Raw genomic sequence first — 15,649 nt, forward strand, 5'->3', positions numbered from 1 at the left:
TTGAAACTTATCATTTTAGAAATTTATTGTACTACTGTGTTGAATAATATTGAAAAGATGTGATTAAAGGTGTGTTGGAATATTTACTAGAATAACATCCAATATTCCAGAAACATGTCAATAGAGTTTTACTATCATTTAGAATACTATTCTTGCCTTACCATATCTAGTGAGATGGAAACGTCCATCATCAAAAATCCCCACCATCCAGGTCACCATGTAGCTACAATCAAGCAGGAGGTACAGCAGCCTAGTCTCACACCACCAGGTTCAGGAACAGCTACATCCCTTCAACCATTTGGTTTGTGAAACAACCAGCAAAATCCCAATTACTACAGATCAGTAAAACTATGGCTACTTTGATCATTTTGCACTAAACTGACTTTGTTTTGTTCTTTCTTGTAAAATTTGTGCAACATTAGAATTCAATTTATGTTTTTCTTGTGAATGCTGTTTATTGATGCTATGTGCCTGTGAAGCTGCTGTCACAGCTTTTCATTGCACCTGTGCACATATGTACTTGTGCACGTGACGGTAAGCTGGACATTAAGTTATTCTGCTTTATCCTTTTGTCCTTGGAAGCTTGCTACCATACTACCTCCTCCTGAGATCTCCATAATGAAGATTAAGGAGATTAAACACTTACCAAAGATTAAACACTTACCGTTTACTATTACCAGCACTTACATACTTGTGAGGGTAGCAAAATAAGATGGTTGCATTTTCCATGCAATACTGGAAGGGTGAGGCTCTCAGACAGCCTTGATGATCTCTCTTTTCTCTCTCTTCCTCTCACCCTCATGTGCTACTACAGTCTGGCACTCACTACCATTATGCCTTTTAAGGGCCAAAGTCCATTGTAAATGTAGCATGGCAACCTATTAGCAGCTGAATGTTTTTTATCAGACTGTTCCTCTTTGGTCCTGTACAGCTAGTGACTGAAGAAGATAGTTTAAGGTATTTTAGGGGCACTTTCACACAGCTGTTTGGAGCCCATTTCCTTATGTTTTCTGACAAAACCTTATTTTACAGCAACAACATTTTACAATAGCTAAAATGACGAAATGCCATTTATAAATAGATATCTGGAAGTTATTTTTTCATCCAAAGCACAGTAGTGTAAATTCAGATTACCTCCTCTGAAAGACTGTGGATGCAGGAACAAAGGAAAATTTTAAGATTGTAATTAATAGATTACGTTAGGTAAAGATAACAATGGATATAAATCAAAGGTAAGTAAAGGAAGCTGAGATATAGATCAGCCAGAATTAGCACTGTCCCAATGGAGTTACATGTCTGAAACGACACCATACACCGGTGAGGAGAAATAACTGAAAAGAACAGAAGAGAGGAACCAAGAGGGGTAAACACTGTACAACTTCACTGAGTTGCTCAATATTATGAGTAATCAGTCAAAGCATTTCACACAATCCTTTGAGAATTTTCAGAGCTCTGTGAATATAATGGTACTTCTATAATTTCCCTCTAAGTATACAAATTTTTTTCAGCACTAAGTATTAGGAAATGAGCGGTAACAGAAGTAAATTGCAGGGGAGCCCACAAAGACAGCAGAGTATTGATGCAGCACGTGAATGTGAGACCCCGAATCACCCTCATCACAGGCATTTCTGGATTATAGGAGGATGGGACTGTCTTGAGAAGTTTTTTACTTAGACTCCAGCCTGTCTTCTACCACAAGCATCACATGCCATTGACAAAATAGCTGACAAGATGAGACACTTCACAGGCAATCATTCAAAGGATTCCAAAATGAAGAAATTGGGGACTGGTAAAAAGAGCAAGCACAAACACAGGAAAATCACATAAGCCATCAGACATTTTTTAAAAAATCATGGCAGAGTCACAAGTTCTCATGAAGTCCAACAGCTTGCAACTATACCACCTTTTCTAGGAAATATACAAAAGGAACACAATTAAATTCAGATATATGCCACACACTATATATATGTGGTATTAGAGAAATAAATTCTCTTCAATTTCCACAGAATATTTAGTATTTTGAAGAAAGACATGAATAAAGTTAATATAAAGATGTTAAAAATAGAGGAATCAAGCTAGGATCATGGCTATAATGTGGCTTGTGATATAATGGTTGAAGGGCTGGTTTAAATGAAAAGCTCTGACAAAACGGACCACCAAGCTACACACAGCGTTTTCCTCATTTCCTCCTTCAGCCCTACTGAGTGTAGGATCTCCTCAAAGAATGACAAATGATAGTATTTAAGATATTTCAAGAAAATGTTGATCAGCTCATAGGCTGGCCTCATGAGATAGTGCAAAATACTGCTTCAGTATCACAGTCGTAATATAGATAGAATGTATGATCTTCATTGTACTTTACCTCTACATTTGCCTAGAAATTTTGTCCTGCAAAGGGTTGCTGTCCAGGCTTAGTGCTGAAAGTATAATTTATCTCCTGAGTGGCTTATGGCCACCAGCTAGTGTTTGAAGAGAAAGAAATGGGTGAAGATATCAAACACTATTACTCTGTAGCTCTGTTTACTATCTGTGATGGGAAATATTTTAAAGGCAGGGATAGAAGAAGGATCTATACTTGTTTCAACATTGCACAGATGTGCACAACATCCTGTCTGAAAAATGTTTTCAGCATTTTTGTTTTTGTCAGAAGAATGCTGACAGGAATATATACCTAAGCTCTTGCTCTACTTTAAGGTCAGCAGTCTATGACCAAAACCACATGTTAGTATCTCACAGCAACACCATCAGAAGGAAAGGCTCACCGAATGGAAGCACAGATAGAATGATTAGATTACTTTTCTATGATTGTGCACAGTTTATTTTTAAAATAAGTATTTTTTTGACTATTTTTATCTTGGTGCTGTCAATAATAAGTTGATATAGTGGTTGTTGATAGATAAAAAGCCAGAAACATAGGACTGCTTTTGAAAGTTGAAGTGCAGTTAAGGTTCCTGATCTCTTTCTTTATTTTCTTATATTCTAACCAGGAAAGGGCTGAATTCACTTATCTTCACTTCCTCATTCAGTTCATTCACTTAGAACTCTTCCGAGTTCCTGCACTTTGGCCTCTTGAGTGATGTGGGGAGGCAAGAGCTACTCTCTCATAACAACATTATACTGCAGCATAGAGGATCCGACTAATATCTTGATACCCTAGTATTTCATGGCTCCTTCAGTGCAGACCAGGCATCAAAAACACTGCTTGAGTTTGCCAGTGTTATAATTTACTGAATGACAGGGCAACTGCCAGGGTAAGCCTGCTCTGCACATGGATTATAAGAAAATAAGAATCCAAAGCAGGAGAAGGCCATTTAATACCTTATGCCTGCCTCATCATGCTATAAGATCATGGCTACCTTTTACATTACATTTGTTTTCCTGTGCAGATTTTTTGATTTGTTTGGATATTAAGGAAATTAATCATCATCATAAAAATACTCAGTGACAGAGTATCCACAGTATTCTTAGACAGAGTACTGCAAAGATTCACTAAACCCCAGGTGAAGAGATTTCCTCAGTCCTGAATGGACATCCCTGATTTTGAGGTAGCTGTACAGCATCGAAACAGGCCCTCTGCCCAACTTGGCTGTGCCAGCCTAGAAGCCTAACTAATCTAGTCCCATTTGCCTGCTTTTGGCTGTTTACCCTTCTAAAGCTTTCCAGTCATGTAACTGTCCAAATGCCTTACAGATGTAATTGTCATCTCTATCACGTCCTCTAGCTGTTCATTCCATACACTCAGCATCCTCTGTGTGAAAAGTTGCCCCTCAAATCCCTTTTAAAAAGTTCATGAAAAGTCCTTGGGAAAGAAAGTATTAGAACATGCATCAAGAGCAGGAGTCAAGTAGGACCACTCAAGGATAAAGGAGGGAATATGTGCTTGGAGGATGAGGATGTGTCTGAGGTCCTGAATACTTTACATCTGTACTTACCAAGAAAAATAGCATGGAGTATAGCGAGATCAGTGTTATTTATTTATTTAGAGCTACAGTGCTGAATAGGGCCTTCTGGCTCTCCAAACCATGCCACCGGCAACTCACTGATTTAACGCTAGCCTAATCACAGGACAATTTACAACAACCAATTAACCTACTAACTGGTATGTCTTTAGATGGTGGTAGGAAACCCAGGCATTCCATTGGGGAGGATGAACAAACTTCTTACAGAGGACACCGGGATTGAACTCTAAACTCTAACGCCCCAGCTGTAATAGCTACGCTATCTTGGTGCTCGATAATTTGCTCGGGCATTTCAACATAAATAAGGAAGTAGTGTCCGGTCTCTTAAAGAACATTAAGGTGAGTAATCCCCCCAGGGCCTGTTGGAATATGTCCAAGGTTATCGAGAAAGGCAAGAGATGAGATTATTGGGGCCTTGACCAAAATTTATGTGGCTTCCCTAGCCGCAAGCGTGAATCTGGAGGACTGGTGGGTAGCTAGAGTTGTTCCATTAATCATGAAGGGAAATAGGATAATCCTGGAAACTCTAGACCAGTGTCAGTGTTAGGTAGATTACTGAAGAAGGTTCTTAGGGAACCTTCCATTATTCATGAAGGGAAATAGGATAATCCTGGAAACTCTAGACCAGCGTCAGTGTTAGGTAGATTACTGAAGAAGGTTCTTAGGGATAGGACATGTGAACACCAGGAAATCCATGGCCTAACTAGGGACAATCAGCATGGCTTTGCCATGCCTTACTAACTTGATTTGAGTTTTTCAAGGAGGTGATAAAGGTGAATGATGAAGCTGTGGGTGTTGTCTACATGAATTTTACTATGGTGTTATAACAAGGTCCTTCATTGGAGATTCATCCAGAAGATTAAGATGCATGTTGATTTGCCAATTTAGATTCAGAATTGGCTTGTCCATAAAAAACAGAGGATAGTGGTCAATGGGACTTATTCTGGTAGGAGGACTGTGACTAGTGGTGTTCAGTGGTGATCTGTACTTCTTCCTATAGATGCTGCCTGGCCTGTTGAGTTCCACCAGCATTTTGTGTGTGTTGCTTGAATTTCCAGCATCTGCAGATTTTCTCATGTAAGAGTTTCTTAAGTGTCCCTAATCTATCTGATTCTACCATCACCCCTGGCAGTGTGTCCATGTACTTACCACTGTCTTTGTGAAAAAAAAATACCTGGGACATTCATCTTATTCTTTCCTCCAATGACCATAAAATTATGCCCCCTTGTTTTAGCCATTCCACCCTGGGAAAAAGTCCCTTGCTATTCACTCAATCTACGCCTCTTATCTTGCACACTTCTATCAAGTCACCTCTCATCCTCATTCATTCTAAAAAAAAGCCCTAGCTTGCTCAGTCTATCCTCATAAGACATACCCTCTAGCCCAAGCAGTATCCTAGTAAATCTCGTAGTGAGACCGTACCTGGAGTATTGCATTCAATTCTGGCCACCCTATTATAGGAAGGATGTCAAGGATTTGGAAAAGGTGCAGAAGAGGTTTACGTGGATGCTGCTTAATTAGAGGGCATGTACCATAATGAGAGATTGGACATACTTGGGTTGTTTCCTCTAGAAAGGCAGAGGCTGAGTAGAAATCTGATAGAAGTTTATAACATTATGTAAAGCATGGATAGAGCTGACAACCAGTTTCTTTTTCACATGATTGAAAGACCTGAAATCAAGGGTGTGCATTTAAGGTGAAAAGGGGTAAGTTCAAAAGTGACATGAGGGACTTTTTTTTAAAGGGAGTGTTAGGTGCCTGGAATGCGCTGCCAGTGATGGTGGTGGAGGCTCTTAGTTAGGCACTTGAACTTGCAGGATATGGACATAGTCATTGTGTAGACAGAAGGGGTTAGTTTAGTTAGGCATTTAATAATTAGTTTAATTATTTCAGCTGTGGTTGATGGACCTGTTCCTGTACTCTACTGTTTTATGTTCTAAATCTTTTCTCTCTCATTTTAAACCTCAGCACTTCTGTTATGGACTCCCTTACACTGGCTAATCATTTCTTCCTCATTTTTGTATACCTCCCTCAGTCTCCTATATTTAAAAAAAAAGTCATAGTTTGATTCATTAATCTTTGCAGACTCATGGTTCATAACACATTAATCAGAAGAAGCAGCATCTATTCTGTCAAGCTACTTAGAAATTTTCTCAACCTCATTCTTTTAAATACAGACCTAGACTGCTTAACCACAGTCTGCATTATATACTCCCATAAATTAATCTGGTAAATTTCTCTGTCACAAGCATGAAGGCATCTTGGATGTGGAAACCAGATCTGTACTCAATATTCCACGTGCAGTCTCATGAGGGCTGTAAACTATGTAATAAGACAATTGTAGTCTTGTACTCAAATGCACTTGTCATAAAGGCCAAGATACCATTTGCCTTCCTAATTATTTGCTATACCTAGATATTAATTTTCAGTGTTTCTTATATGAGGGCAACCAGATCCCTTAGAATATAAAAAAAATTCTATTTGGACACCATTTGAAATATATTCCACTTATCTATTTCCTTCTACCAAAAATAGGTGGCATAACTTTTTGTAACCTCTTCACAACCCACAAAGGCACCTAGCTTTGTCCAATTGACAAAGTTGGATAATATAACATCTGGTCTCATCATCCAAATCCTTTATAAAGATTATAAACAGCTGGGCACAAAATGTTTCTTTCAATTCCATATGCTCTAATTTTGTTTCATAATTTCTTGTGTGACATCCAGTGACGATCTACTAAAAACCTGAGTATACCATATTCACTGGTCCTTCCCTTTATTTCGCGAGTTACAACTTCAAAAATCTCCAATAAATTTATCAAGTATGAATTCCCTTTCATTATATAGTTTTCTAAGTGCCCTTAATTGACTCCAGCAAATACTTGTGCTCACTCACATTGTTTGCTTCTAGCAAGATTAAAAGGACAAAGTGAAATTTTCTTTGTGTGGGTGAAGTGTAGCTGTGCCTTGGAAACTGTTAGATTTTGGTTATATTCCAGCATAGAGTGACAGAGTGAGATTCATTGAAGTTAAGATCTGACTACCATTTAGAATGCCTTCCTTGCCATACTTTGGCATTACACAGTTGTGCATACAGCAGTTGGAAGATTTCATCCAGAGGCAAAGATGCCTCATGAATTGATACCTGGTGAAGTTCAAATAAAATAATTACTTCCTGGAAAATTAATGAAGATAGTCTTCTGAGAATTCTTTTCTTCCTACATTTTCTATTAGCTCCTTATTGTTCAAAGTCTCTCCCAGATAAATGTTTCCAAATACTCAATTCAAAGAAAAAGACCTCCCAAGATCATCCATCCCTACTTAACACAACTTAACAAAGAATGCACTTCAGCAACAGTTATACCATTACTTTTCAAACAAGAAATTATTAAATGAAGAATTAGTGCATTTGGAATTGAAGGGAACATACCAATTTTTTTAATGCTCAGGGAGGTCTATAGGTGTATCAGAAAATGGAAGATATAATTCAACTACTAATCTGTTACTAATCTGTTAAGTTTCTTTTATGCCACTTAGTAGTTGTAAAGCAAGTATAGACTGAAGCTTAGAATTTGAAAAATGCCGGGCTATGAACTTATCATTGTGCACCAACACCAATAATTAGCTTGGTCTGCTGCTACCAAGTAATAGGTACATATACACACATGATCAGCTTTTGAACCTAGGTCACTAATTTTGAACATGAGGAGTCCAGTTGGCAACTTCAAAAGCAACTGCTTCAGAGTCTAGTATCTCCCACACACATAGTAATTGCTAGACCAGTGTTACCACGTTATCCTGGCCTACTCTCTCAATTATACCTCTTCAAAATTAAATGAATTTGGTCAAGCAAAACTTTATCTTTGAAATGCACAAAAATTCAGCCTTATTGACAAATCGACAAATTCAATTAGTTTTCTAAATTAATGGAAGCTTCCTATTTTCACAGAACTATATCATTACACAACAGTGGCCTTACCTACGATAGATAGCTCCAAACTGAAGGAATTTTGTCCAGCTTTGTTTGTTGCAATGCACGTGTAAGTCCCCGCATCATTTGCTGTAAGATGATCAATCAAGAGTGAATGAATACCATTTTCACGCACGAGCATCTTGTGGGTAGCATCTGGCAAGACAGGTTTACCATCCAGCAGCCACATAAGGTCTGGATTTGGCAGACCACTCACCTAAAAGAAAGAGAATATATTTTGATATCCTACAAACCACTTAAAAACAGAACTGTTCTGACTATCTTTTCAATTTTATCTCTAACAATAAGCATTAGTTCTAACAATAGTTCTACTTACTTTATGGTTTTATTAACCAGTTTTGCTTCATCTGGTGATACAGAAATTCCTTACCTTCTCTACCCTTCTTCAGATCCTTATTTTATAACCTCATTTTAAAATTCAAATTTTAATATTTCAGTCAATTGGACTGAAATTCATTGGTCAATTATCCGCCAGTTCTCCAGGTTTGATGACTTCCAGTAATTTAATGTGGTCCTTCTCAGTATTCAAAACCGAAGTGAGAAGACTGCAACTAGTGGACCACTGTCTATGCCACCCTGAGCTACCTGCCAGCCAAGTCATTATATGGGAGCCCAAGCATGGGAGGATGAACCCTGGGCGCCCTCCCAAGACTATGGTCAACACACTCCTAGAAGACAGCGGCGCGGCTAATGTAGATGAACTGAACACACTGATGAGGGAGAGGGAGAAGTGGAGAGTCCGTCATTGTGCCTGACGCCGGCCCGCTAGGCCTGAGTCGACGTAGTAGTAGTAGTAGTAGTTCTCAGTATTGACCAGCACCTTAATATGATGTCTCTGATTTTATTTTAATTTGAAGTCCTAAATGTTCATATAAGTCATTTTCAGCATTGTGGAAACAATCATTTGCCCTTACTCACCATGTTCTTTCTCAAAACCAGTTAGCTATCCATTTTGCTGACTCCAGGTATTCTGATCTAATTCACTATCTCTTATCTGAAGGGACCAGAAGTGTTTTGGATTTTGAATATTTTCAGATTTTGGAATATATAATGACTAGCTTTGGATCACCATCATTTCCATCTCTAAATTTATGAGCTCTTGGTAAGCAGATTTTGTCTTACACTTGTTCATCATATGTATGTACTGAACAGTAAAAATTATTACATACTCTTAATATAATGAAAACATAATTGTGCAAAAACAGCACAGCAGCATCGGGAGAATACCTGAATCAGCTGTTGAACAACAACAAACAACGCCAGGCTTTCAGTCTCCACCTATGATGCTGTGTTTTGATTAAAAGGTTACAATACACTGTAGATGTATTTTACTTTTGTTTTTAGGGTTTATGTAAGGTATAAAACAATCATCATTGTATACCTATTCAGGTGTTAGATTTTCATCAGTGATGTTTTAAAAATTTAATGCCATCATGTAAGGTATAAAAACAATCAGCATCATAGACTTGTTCTGGTGCTAGATTTCCATGATCAGCAGATGCTTTAATAATTTAATGTCATGCCTTTTCTTCAATTTCTGCAACCAGCCTGCTGAATATTCAGTTACCTTCAATTTTCAGTTTATTGTAATAGATCTTTGCTTGTTTCATGATCAGCTACCATTAAGTGGCATACGTTCACTCTGATATTAACGATACATGATCAAGATCTTCATTTCTCACTTTATGCAATGTTTTTCTACTTTTCATTAACTTCTGTATTTTACATCTGTGAGGTCAGTTCTCAGAACTGTCTGTGGTGTGCAGAGACCTGTGCATTGCCTGGGAACCTTCTCAGCATTTTGTGGAATTTTCCATTTGTGACATCATGGATTTCAGAATTTTGGATAATGAGTACTTTGGTCTAGCAAAGCTTTACTTTTGACATCATAAAGAAAGTTTGTTAGTAATGTAGTTTTAGTTACACAAAGATTAGTAGATAATCCAAATATTATGAGATAATTACAGGCTGGTGAGCTTTACATCAATGGTGTGAATAATACTGGCGAAAATCCTAAAAGATAGAATTTATGTATGTATATTTGGAAAGGTGGGGCTGATCAGGGATAGGCAGAGTGGCTTTGTGTGGGGGGAAACATGCCTCACTAATTTAATCAATTTGTTTTTGAGGAAGTATCTAAAAACATTAATGAAAACAAGGGAATAGAGGTTGTCTTATATGGAACCTCATGGCTGACTGATCCAAAAGGTTAAAGCATACAAGATCCAAGCCGATTTGGCTATTGGGGCCAAGCTTTGCTTGGTGATAGGAAGCAAAGGTTCAAAGGTCCAATTTAATGTCAGAGAAATGTATACAATATACATCCTGAAATGCTTTTACTTCATAAACATCCATTAAAACAGAGAAGTGCCCCAAAGAATGAATGACAGTTAAAAATAAGAACCCCAAAGTCCACCCCAGCTCCCCTCCCTCCCGCGCGTAAGCGGCAGCAAGCAACAATCCCTCCTCCCCCCACTGGCAAAAAAAAGTAAGCATCAGCACCACCACCGAGCACTCAAGTGTGACCAAAGCAATAGCAAAGACACAGGCTTGCAGTTACCCCAAAGACTTCGCGTTTCATCTGGCATTCGACATCCCACAAGTTCTCTCTCTCCTTAATAAGGGAGCACAGGATGGTGGTGGGAAAATGTTTTCCTGATTTAAGGTCTATGACCAGTGTTGTGCCACAGAAACCAGTGCTGGGATCTGTGACATTTGTGAATATATAGTAACGAATTAGATGTGAATGTATAAGGTATGATTAATTATGCTTACAGTTAACTAAAAGTTAATTGTAACTTTTGTGGATAATGAGGAAGGTTGTCTGAGGCTACAGCAGGATATAGATCAGATGGAAATTTGTGGCTGAGTAGTACTGGCTGACGAAATTAATGCCGGTGAGTGGAAGGTAATCCATTTTGATCAAACAGGGTAGAACATATACAGTAAACAGTAAAGTGCCAATGAATGATATACAGAAGTCCCTTGGGGATTCAAATTCACAGTTCTCTGAAAATGGCAACACAGTTAGAAGAGTGGTGAAGAAGATACATGGCATGATTACCTTCTTAGGACAGGGCATAGAACATAAGAGTTACGTTGCAACCTTTACAAAACTTTGTGTGCAGTTCTGTGTAGGAATGATATGATAGCTCTGGAGAGGATACAGTGGAGATTCACCAGAATGTTGCCTGGATTGGATGACTTTAGTTAATGGGAATAACTGGATATGCTGAGTTTGTCTTCCATGCAGTGAAGTCAGGTGATGGGTGGTCTGACGGAAGTATGTAAAATTATAAGAGGTATAGGGATTTAGACTTTTTCCCATGATGTGGGTATAAAACAAGAGGGCATGGCTTTATGAGGAGAGGAAGGGATTTAAAGGAGATTTGAGGGGAATTTGTTTACAAAAATAGTGGTTGGTATTTGAAACTTGGAGTCAGATACTATGTTTAAGAGAGACTTAGACAGGTTCGTAAATTGGCAAGGTGTAGTGGGATATAAACCAAATGTAGGCAAATAGAATTAATGAAGACAGATAAAAAGGTTAGCATGGAAATTGTGGGCCAAATGAACCATTTCTTTTTTGTTCACCTGAGTATTAATAACTATTAGATTTTGCTTTTCAATTAGGATCTCAACTTCTATCACTTTCTGAGTCTAGCTTCCTCCTGTTCTTATCTGCGAAGCTAGTTATAACATGAACCACAACAACTCAATTTCCACCATTCCTTTTCAAATTGCATTCCAGCCCTCTCATCTGTCCTGCATCTTAAAACTATCTTGTTTTTCCATTCTTTCCTAGTCCAAACAAAGTGTCTTCAACCTGATATATTAAATCTGCTTCCCTTTCCACAGATGCTATCTGACCAATCGCACATTTCTGCTTTAGTTTCAGGTTTCTAGCATCCAGTTTCTTTGTGATTTCAAAGGTTTCAAGGGTACATTTAATGTCAGAGAAATGTATACAATATACATCCTGAAATACTTTTTCTTTGCAACCATCCACGAAAACAGAGGAGTGCCCCCAAAGAATGAATGACAGTTAAATATTAGAACCCCAAAGTTCCCCAGCTCCCCCCACCCACGCATAAGTAGCAGCAAAGCAACAATCAAAAAATAAGCATCGGTACCCACCACCGAGCACACAAGCGTACAGCCAAGCATCAGTCATATTTCAAAGTCTTTGATGGCTGTAAAGCATTTTTTTAATATTTTAAGGCTATGAGAACAGTACCAATGCATTTTCTTTTTTTATTCTATCAAATAATTAATCTATTTTTTACCACAGACACTTGATTGCATTCTAATTTTGAAATCACAATGACTCTCCTGAGAATAGGTATTGATATTCTCACATTTTCCCTAATCCAGTTATCCTAAACTTCTACTGGATTCCAAAAATCTACTGACATCAATGAATGAGCATAAAATTTCTCTAGAATAGGTCATTCAAAAGATAAACGATCCTCTTAGTGAAGACAAATTTCCTGCTGTCATTCACAAAACCTTAAGCCTTTAACCAGAGACTTACGTGTAAGGCTGCCATGTAAAGTGAAATAACCTCACCAACCATCCTGTCAAGTCCTTATATATTTCGGTGAAGTTATCTCTCATTCACCCAAGACAGTAGATTGTAGGTGAGCATATTGACAGTTGTAATGACTGATTCTTGAGCCACAGCTTCTCTGGTAGATACCATAGACAGTGGTCAATGGGATGGTGTGACTATAGATACCCAAGTCCTATTTTTTTGGTCATGTTTCCATCTATGAGCTACAGTAGTTGTCTTATTCTTGATGGTAAACACTGTGTGCTGGCCTATTGTTTTTAGGCTTTTCCTATTTAACGTAGAGTCACCTAGAAGGTCTTCGTTAGCATGGTCTATGCCAAGTCACATTCCTGAACTGTTCCAAGAGCTAAATAACTAAAATACAACAATTATTTGCATGGCAGTTTGTGACTGACTTACAGGTCACCTCACCTATCCTTTGTCACTACATTGGGAATTGTTAGATTCAATGGAGGAAGCCATTGCTTTCAAGCAATCACATAGACTTTGGCTAAAGAGAAACTGGAAATGTATGTATCACTTTAGAAGTAAGTATTTTTTATGTATCTTCATTGTAACCAAATTCTTTCATTGTGTTGGTCCATTCTCAGTTTGGAACCTCATCCTCATCCTTCCAGTCACTCTAAAAGTCAGTGCCACACATAAGCTGTTACAATTTGAACTCCTCTTAAAAGCACAGACTTTCCAGAAATTAGAAGTACCTTGAGTTGAACAATATTGGTTTTACCTTTGTATTAACTAAGCACTCTAGGACAAATGGAGATACAACAGCAGGTGCTGTAATCTGGAGCAAAAAAAACCAGCTGGAAGTGGGTCAGACAGCAACAGTGGAAGCAGAGGTTTAGCTGAAGTTTCAGGTCATGCAGGGTCTCAATCCAAAATTCATCCTTCTAAAAAACTCAGATGGTCTTTGTTAGCATGGTGTATGCTCAAATCTGTTAATGTCTATGCTATTAAAGTTCATATATTTCAGGATGTAAAGGCTATTTTGGGTTTTAAAGGTTTTTGAATTAATCTATAGAGAGATACAGCAGAGAAAATGAGTTTGTGCTGACTATCACTCAGCCACTTACACTAATCCTACAAAAAGGAGGCAGTATATGCAAATTCCACACAGACAGCACCTGAGGTCAGGATTTTGCCTCTACAAATGCTATCTGACCTGCTGAGTTCTTCCAGCAACTGTTTTTAACATGCTCTTAAACGAGATCTGAGCTTGAGAAACAGCTGAGAAATGGACTGGACAAATGGAAAAGTTAAATATGATTAAAAAGGCCTCTTGAATTTGCAAAGTGCTGCCCAATCATGTATACATATAACTTCCGTTCTGACAGTTGTTGATCTGAACTTCAACTGTTTCTTTTCCCACAGATCTCCGACCTGTTGAGTTGTTCCAGCACTCTGTTTTTATTTCAGATTTCTACCATCTGCAGTTTTTTGATTTCCATTAGTATAGCTCTTTCAATTTAGCTAACTGTTCAAAATTATTTCATAAAAACCAAGGTAAATGTGAAAAAATATTTGCTCAGTGTAGTTTTTATGGTGTGCTTTTAAAACAGGAATGAAAGGGTTACTGTATGAGGAATGACTGGCAGCCCTTAGGTTGTATTCACTGGAGTTCAGGAGAATGAGGGGGGATCTCATAGAAACACTTGTAATGTTAAAAGGCCTGAACAGATTAGATATGGCAAAGTAATTTCCGATGGTAGGGGAGTCTAGGACAAGAGACTTCAGGATTGAAGGACGTCCATTTAGAACAGAGATGTGGAGAAATTACTTTAGTCAGAAGGTGGTAAATCTGTGGAATTTGTTGCCATGAGCAGCTGTGAAAGCCAAATCATTGGGTGCATTTAAGGCAGAGATAGATAGGTTCTTGATTAGCCAGAGCATCAAAGGGTATGGGGAGAAGGCAGGGGAGTGGGGATGACTGGAAGAATTGGATCAGCCCATGATAAAATGGCGGAGCAGATTTGATGGGCCAAATGGCCTACTTCTGCTCCTATATCTCATGGTCTTACAAAGGCAGAAAGTTGATGAGTTCAAGCTGTGGATTGCAGAGCATGGGCTCTTGGCAGGTGAAGGACTGGCTGGCAAAGTTGCACTATTAAAATGGGAGATGAACAGAGAACAGAATTAGTGGAGAATAGGTATTTTTGAGGGCTGTAGAGCTGGAGGAAATCAAAGTGAAGAAGAAGTGAGTGAGTGGGGGAGAGGGTAAGACAATGGAAGAACTTGAGAGCAAGGTGATTTGGAAGATGCTACCATAACGAGCTATGAGTAAGAAAGGGACATGGCTGGATTTTTGAGAGGAATCAGAGGTACAGTAATTGCAGGTAATTCTCTAGCCAAGATTGAATGGATATTAATGGAACCAGAGAAGTGTAGCTCTAAGGGCATTGAGGAAAAGTAGTCAGCCATATCACCCAACTTAAGGAAGATGAGGATGGATCACTGTGTGGGAGTTGCAGTAAAGCAAGGGTTAAAGACAACATGCAGGCAAGGATAGCCTGGGGCATTTGTAATCAACACAGACCTCCGAAGTGAGATGGCTTGAGCCACCACTTCTTACCGCAGACGTGATAGGAGAGGATGACTGTGGCAGTATGTCAGTAATCTAGATGAGTGGGGCCAATGAAGTGAGATCTTTTTTAGAAATGTCTTTGAAGAACGTAGCTTCTCTTTTCACAGTAGGGGGTGCCAGAGACAGATGAGAATTTAGCAATAGAATGTGAAACACACACAACCATGGGCCAATTGCTTTATTAACTTTAAAATATCATTAGTTGTCAGCTTGTAGTTTCTATTGACTTTTAGCCCCTCTACTGTGAATACCAATTGACCAAGAAAGTGAGGAATTCAAACATACTAAGATTGTATGAACTGAAATGCTTGAGCATATAGACATTAAGAAAGAGGATGCGCTGGAGTCTTTTGAAAAGCAGGTAAGCAGAAAAGTTAGATGAGTCTCCAGGACTGGAAGAGATATACCCCAGGGTACTGTGGAAAGTGATGGAGGAGATTGTTGAGCCTCTGGAGATGATCTTTGTATCAATAGGGACAGGAGAAGTACTGGAAGATTGGTGGGTTGCAAATGTTGTTCCCTTATTCAAGAAAGGGAATAGAG

The 15,649-nt window shown here is 38.5% G+C and overlaps 1 protein-coding gene across 5 annotated transcripts in view; it reads right to left on the reverse strand.

Annotated features, from left to right (window-relative positions):
• The window catches only part of mypn (myopalladin), a 285,202-nt gene that overhangs the window by 17,237 nt on the left and 252,316 nt on the right, over window positions 1–15,649 (reverse strand). For all 5 annotated transcript variants that reach the window (XM_072239158.1, XM_072239157.1, XM_072239159.1 and 2 more), the window contains one exon: window positions 7,941–8,148. In XM_072239158.1, coding sequence (XP_072095259.1) covers window positions 7,941–8,148 — 208 coding nt within the window. The remainder of the gene's footprint in view (window positions 1–7,940; window positions 8,149–15,649) is intronic.

This window comes from Mobula birostris, chromosome 21, assembly GCF_030028105.1.
Source record: "Mobula birostris isolate sMobBir1 chromosome 21, sMobBir1.hap1, whole genome shotgun sequence".
In the NCBI taxonomy this organism is placed as follows: Eukaryota; Metazoa; Chordata; class Chondrichthyes; order Myliobatiformes; family Myliobatidae; genus Mobula; species Mobula birostris.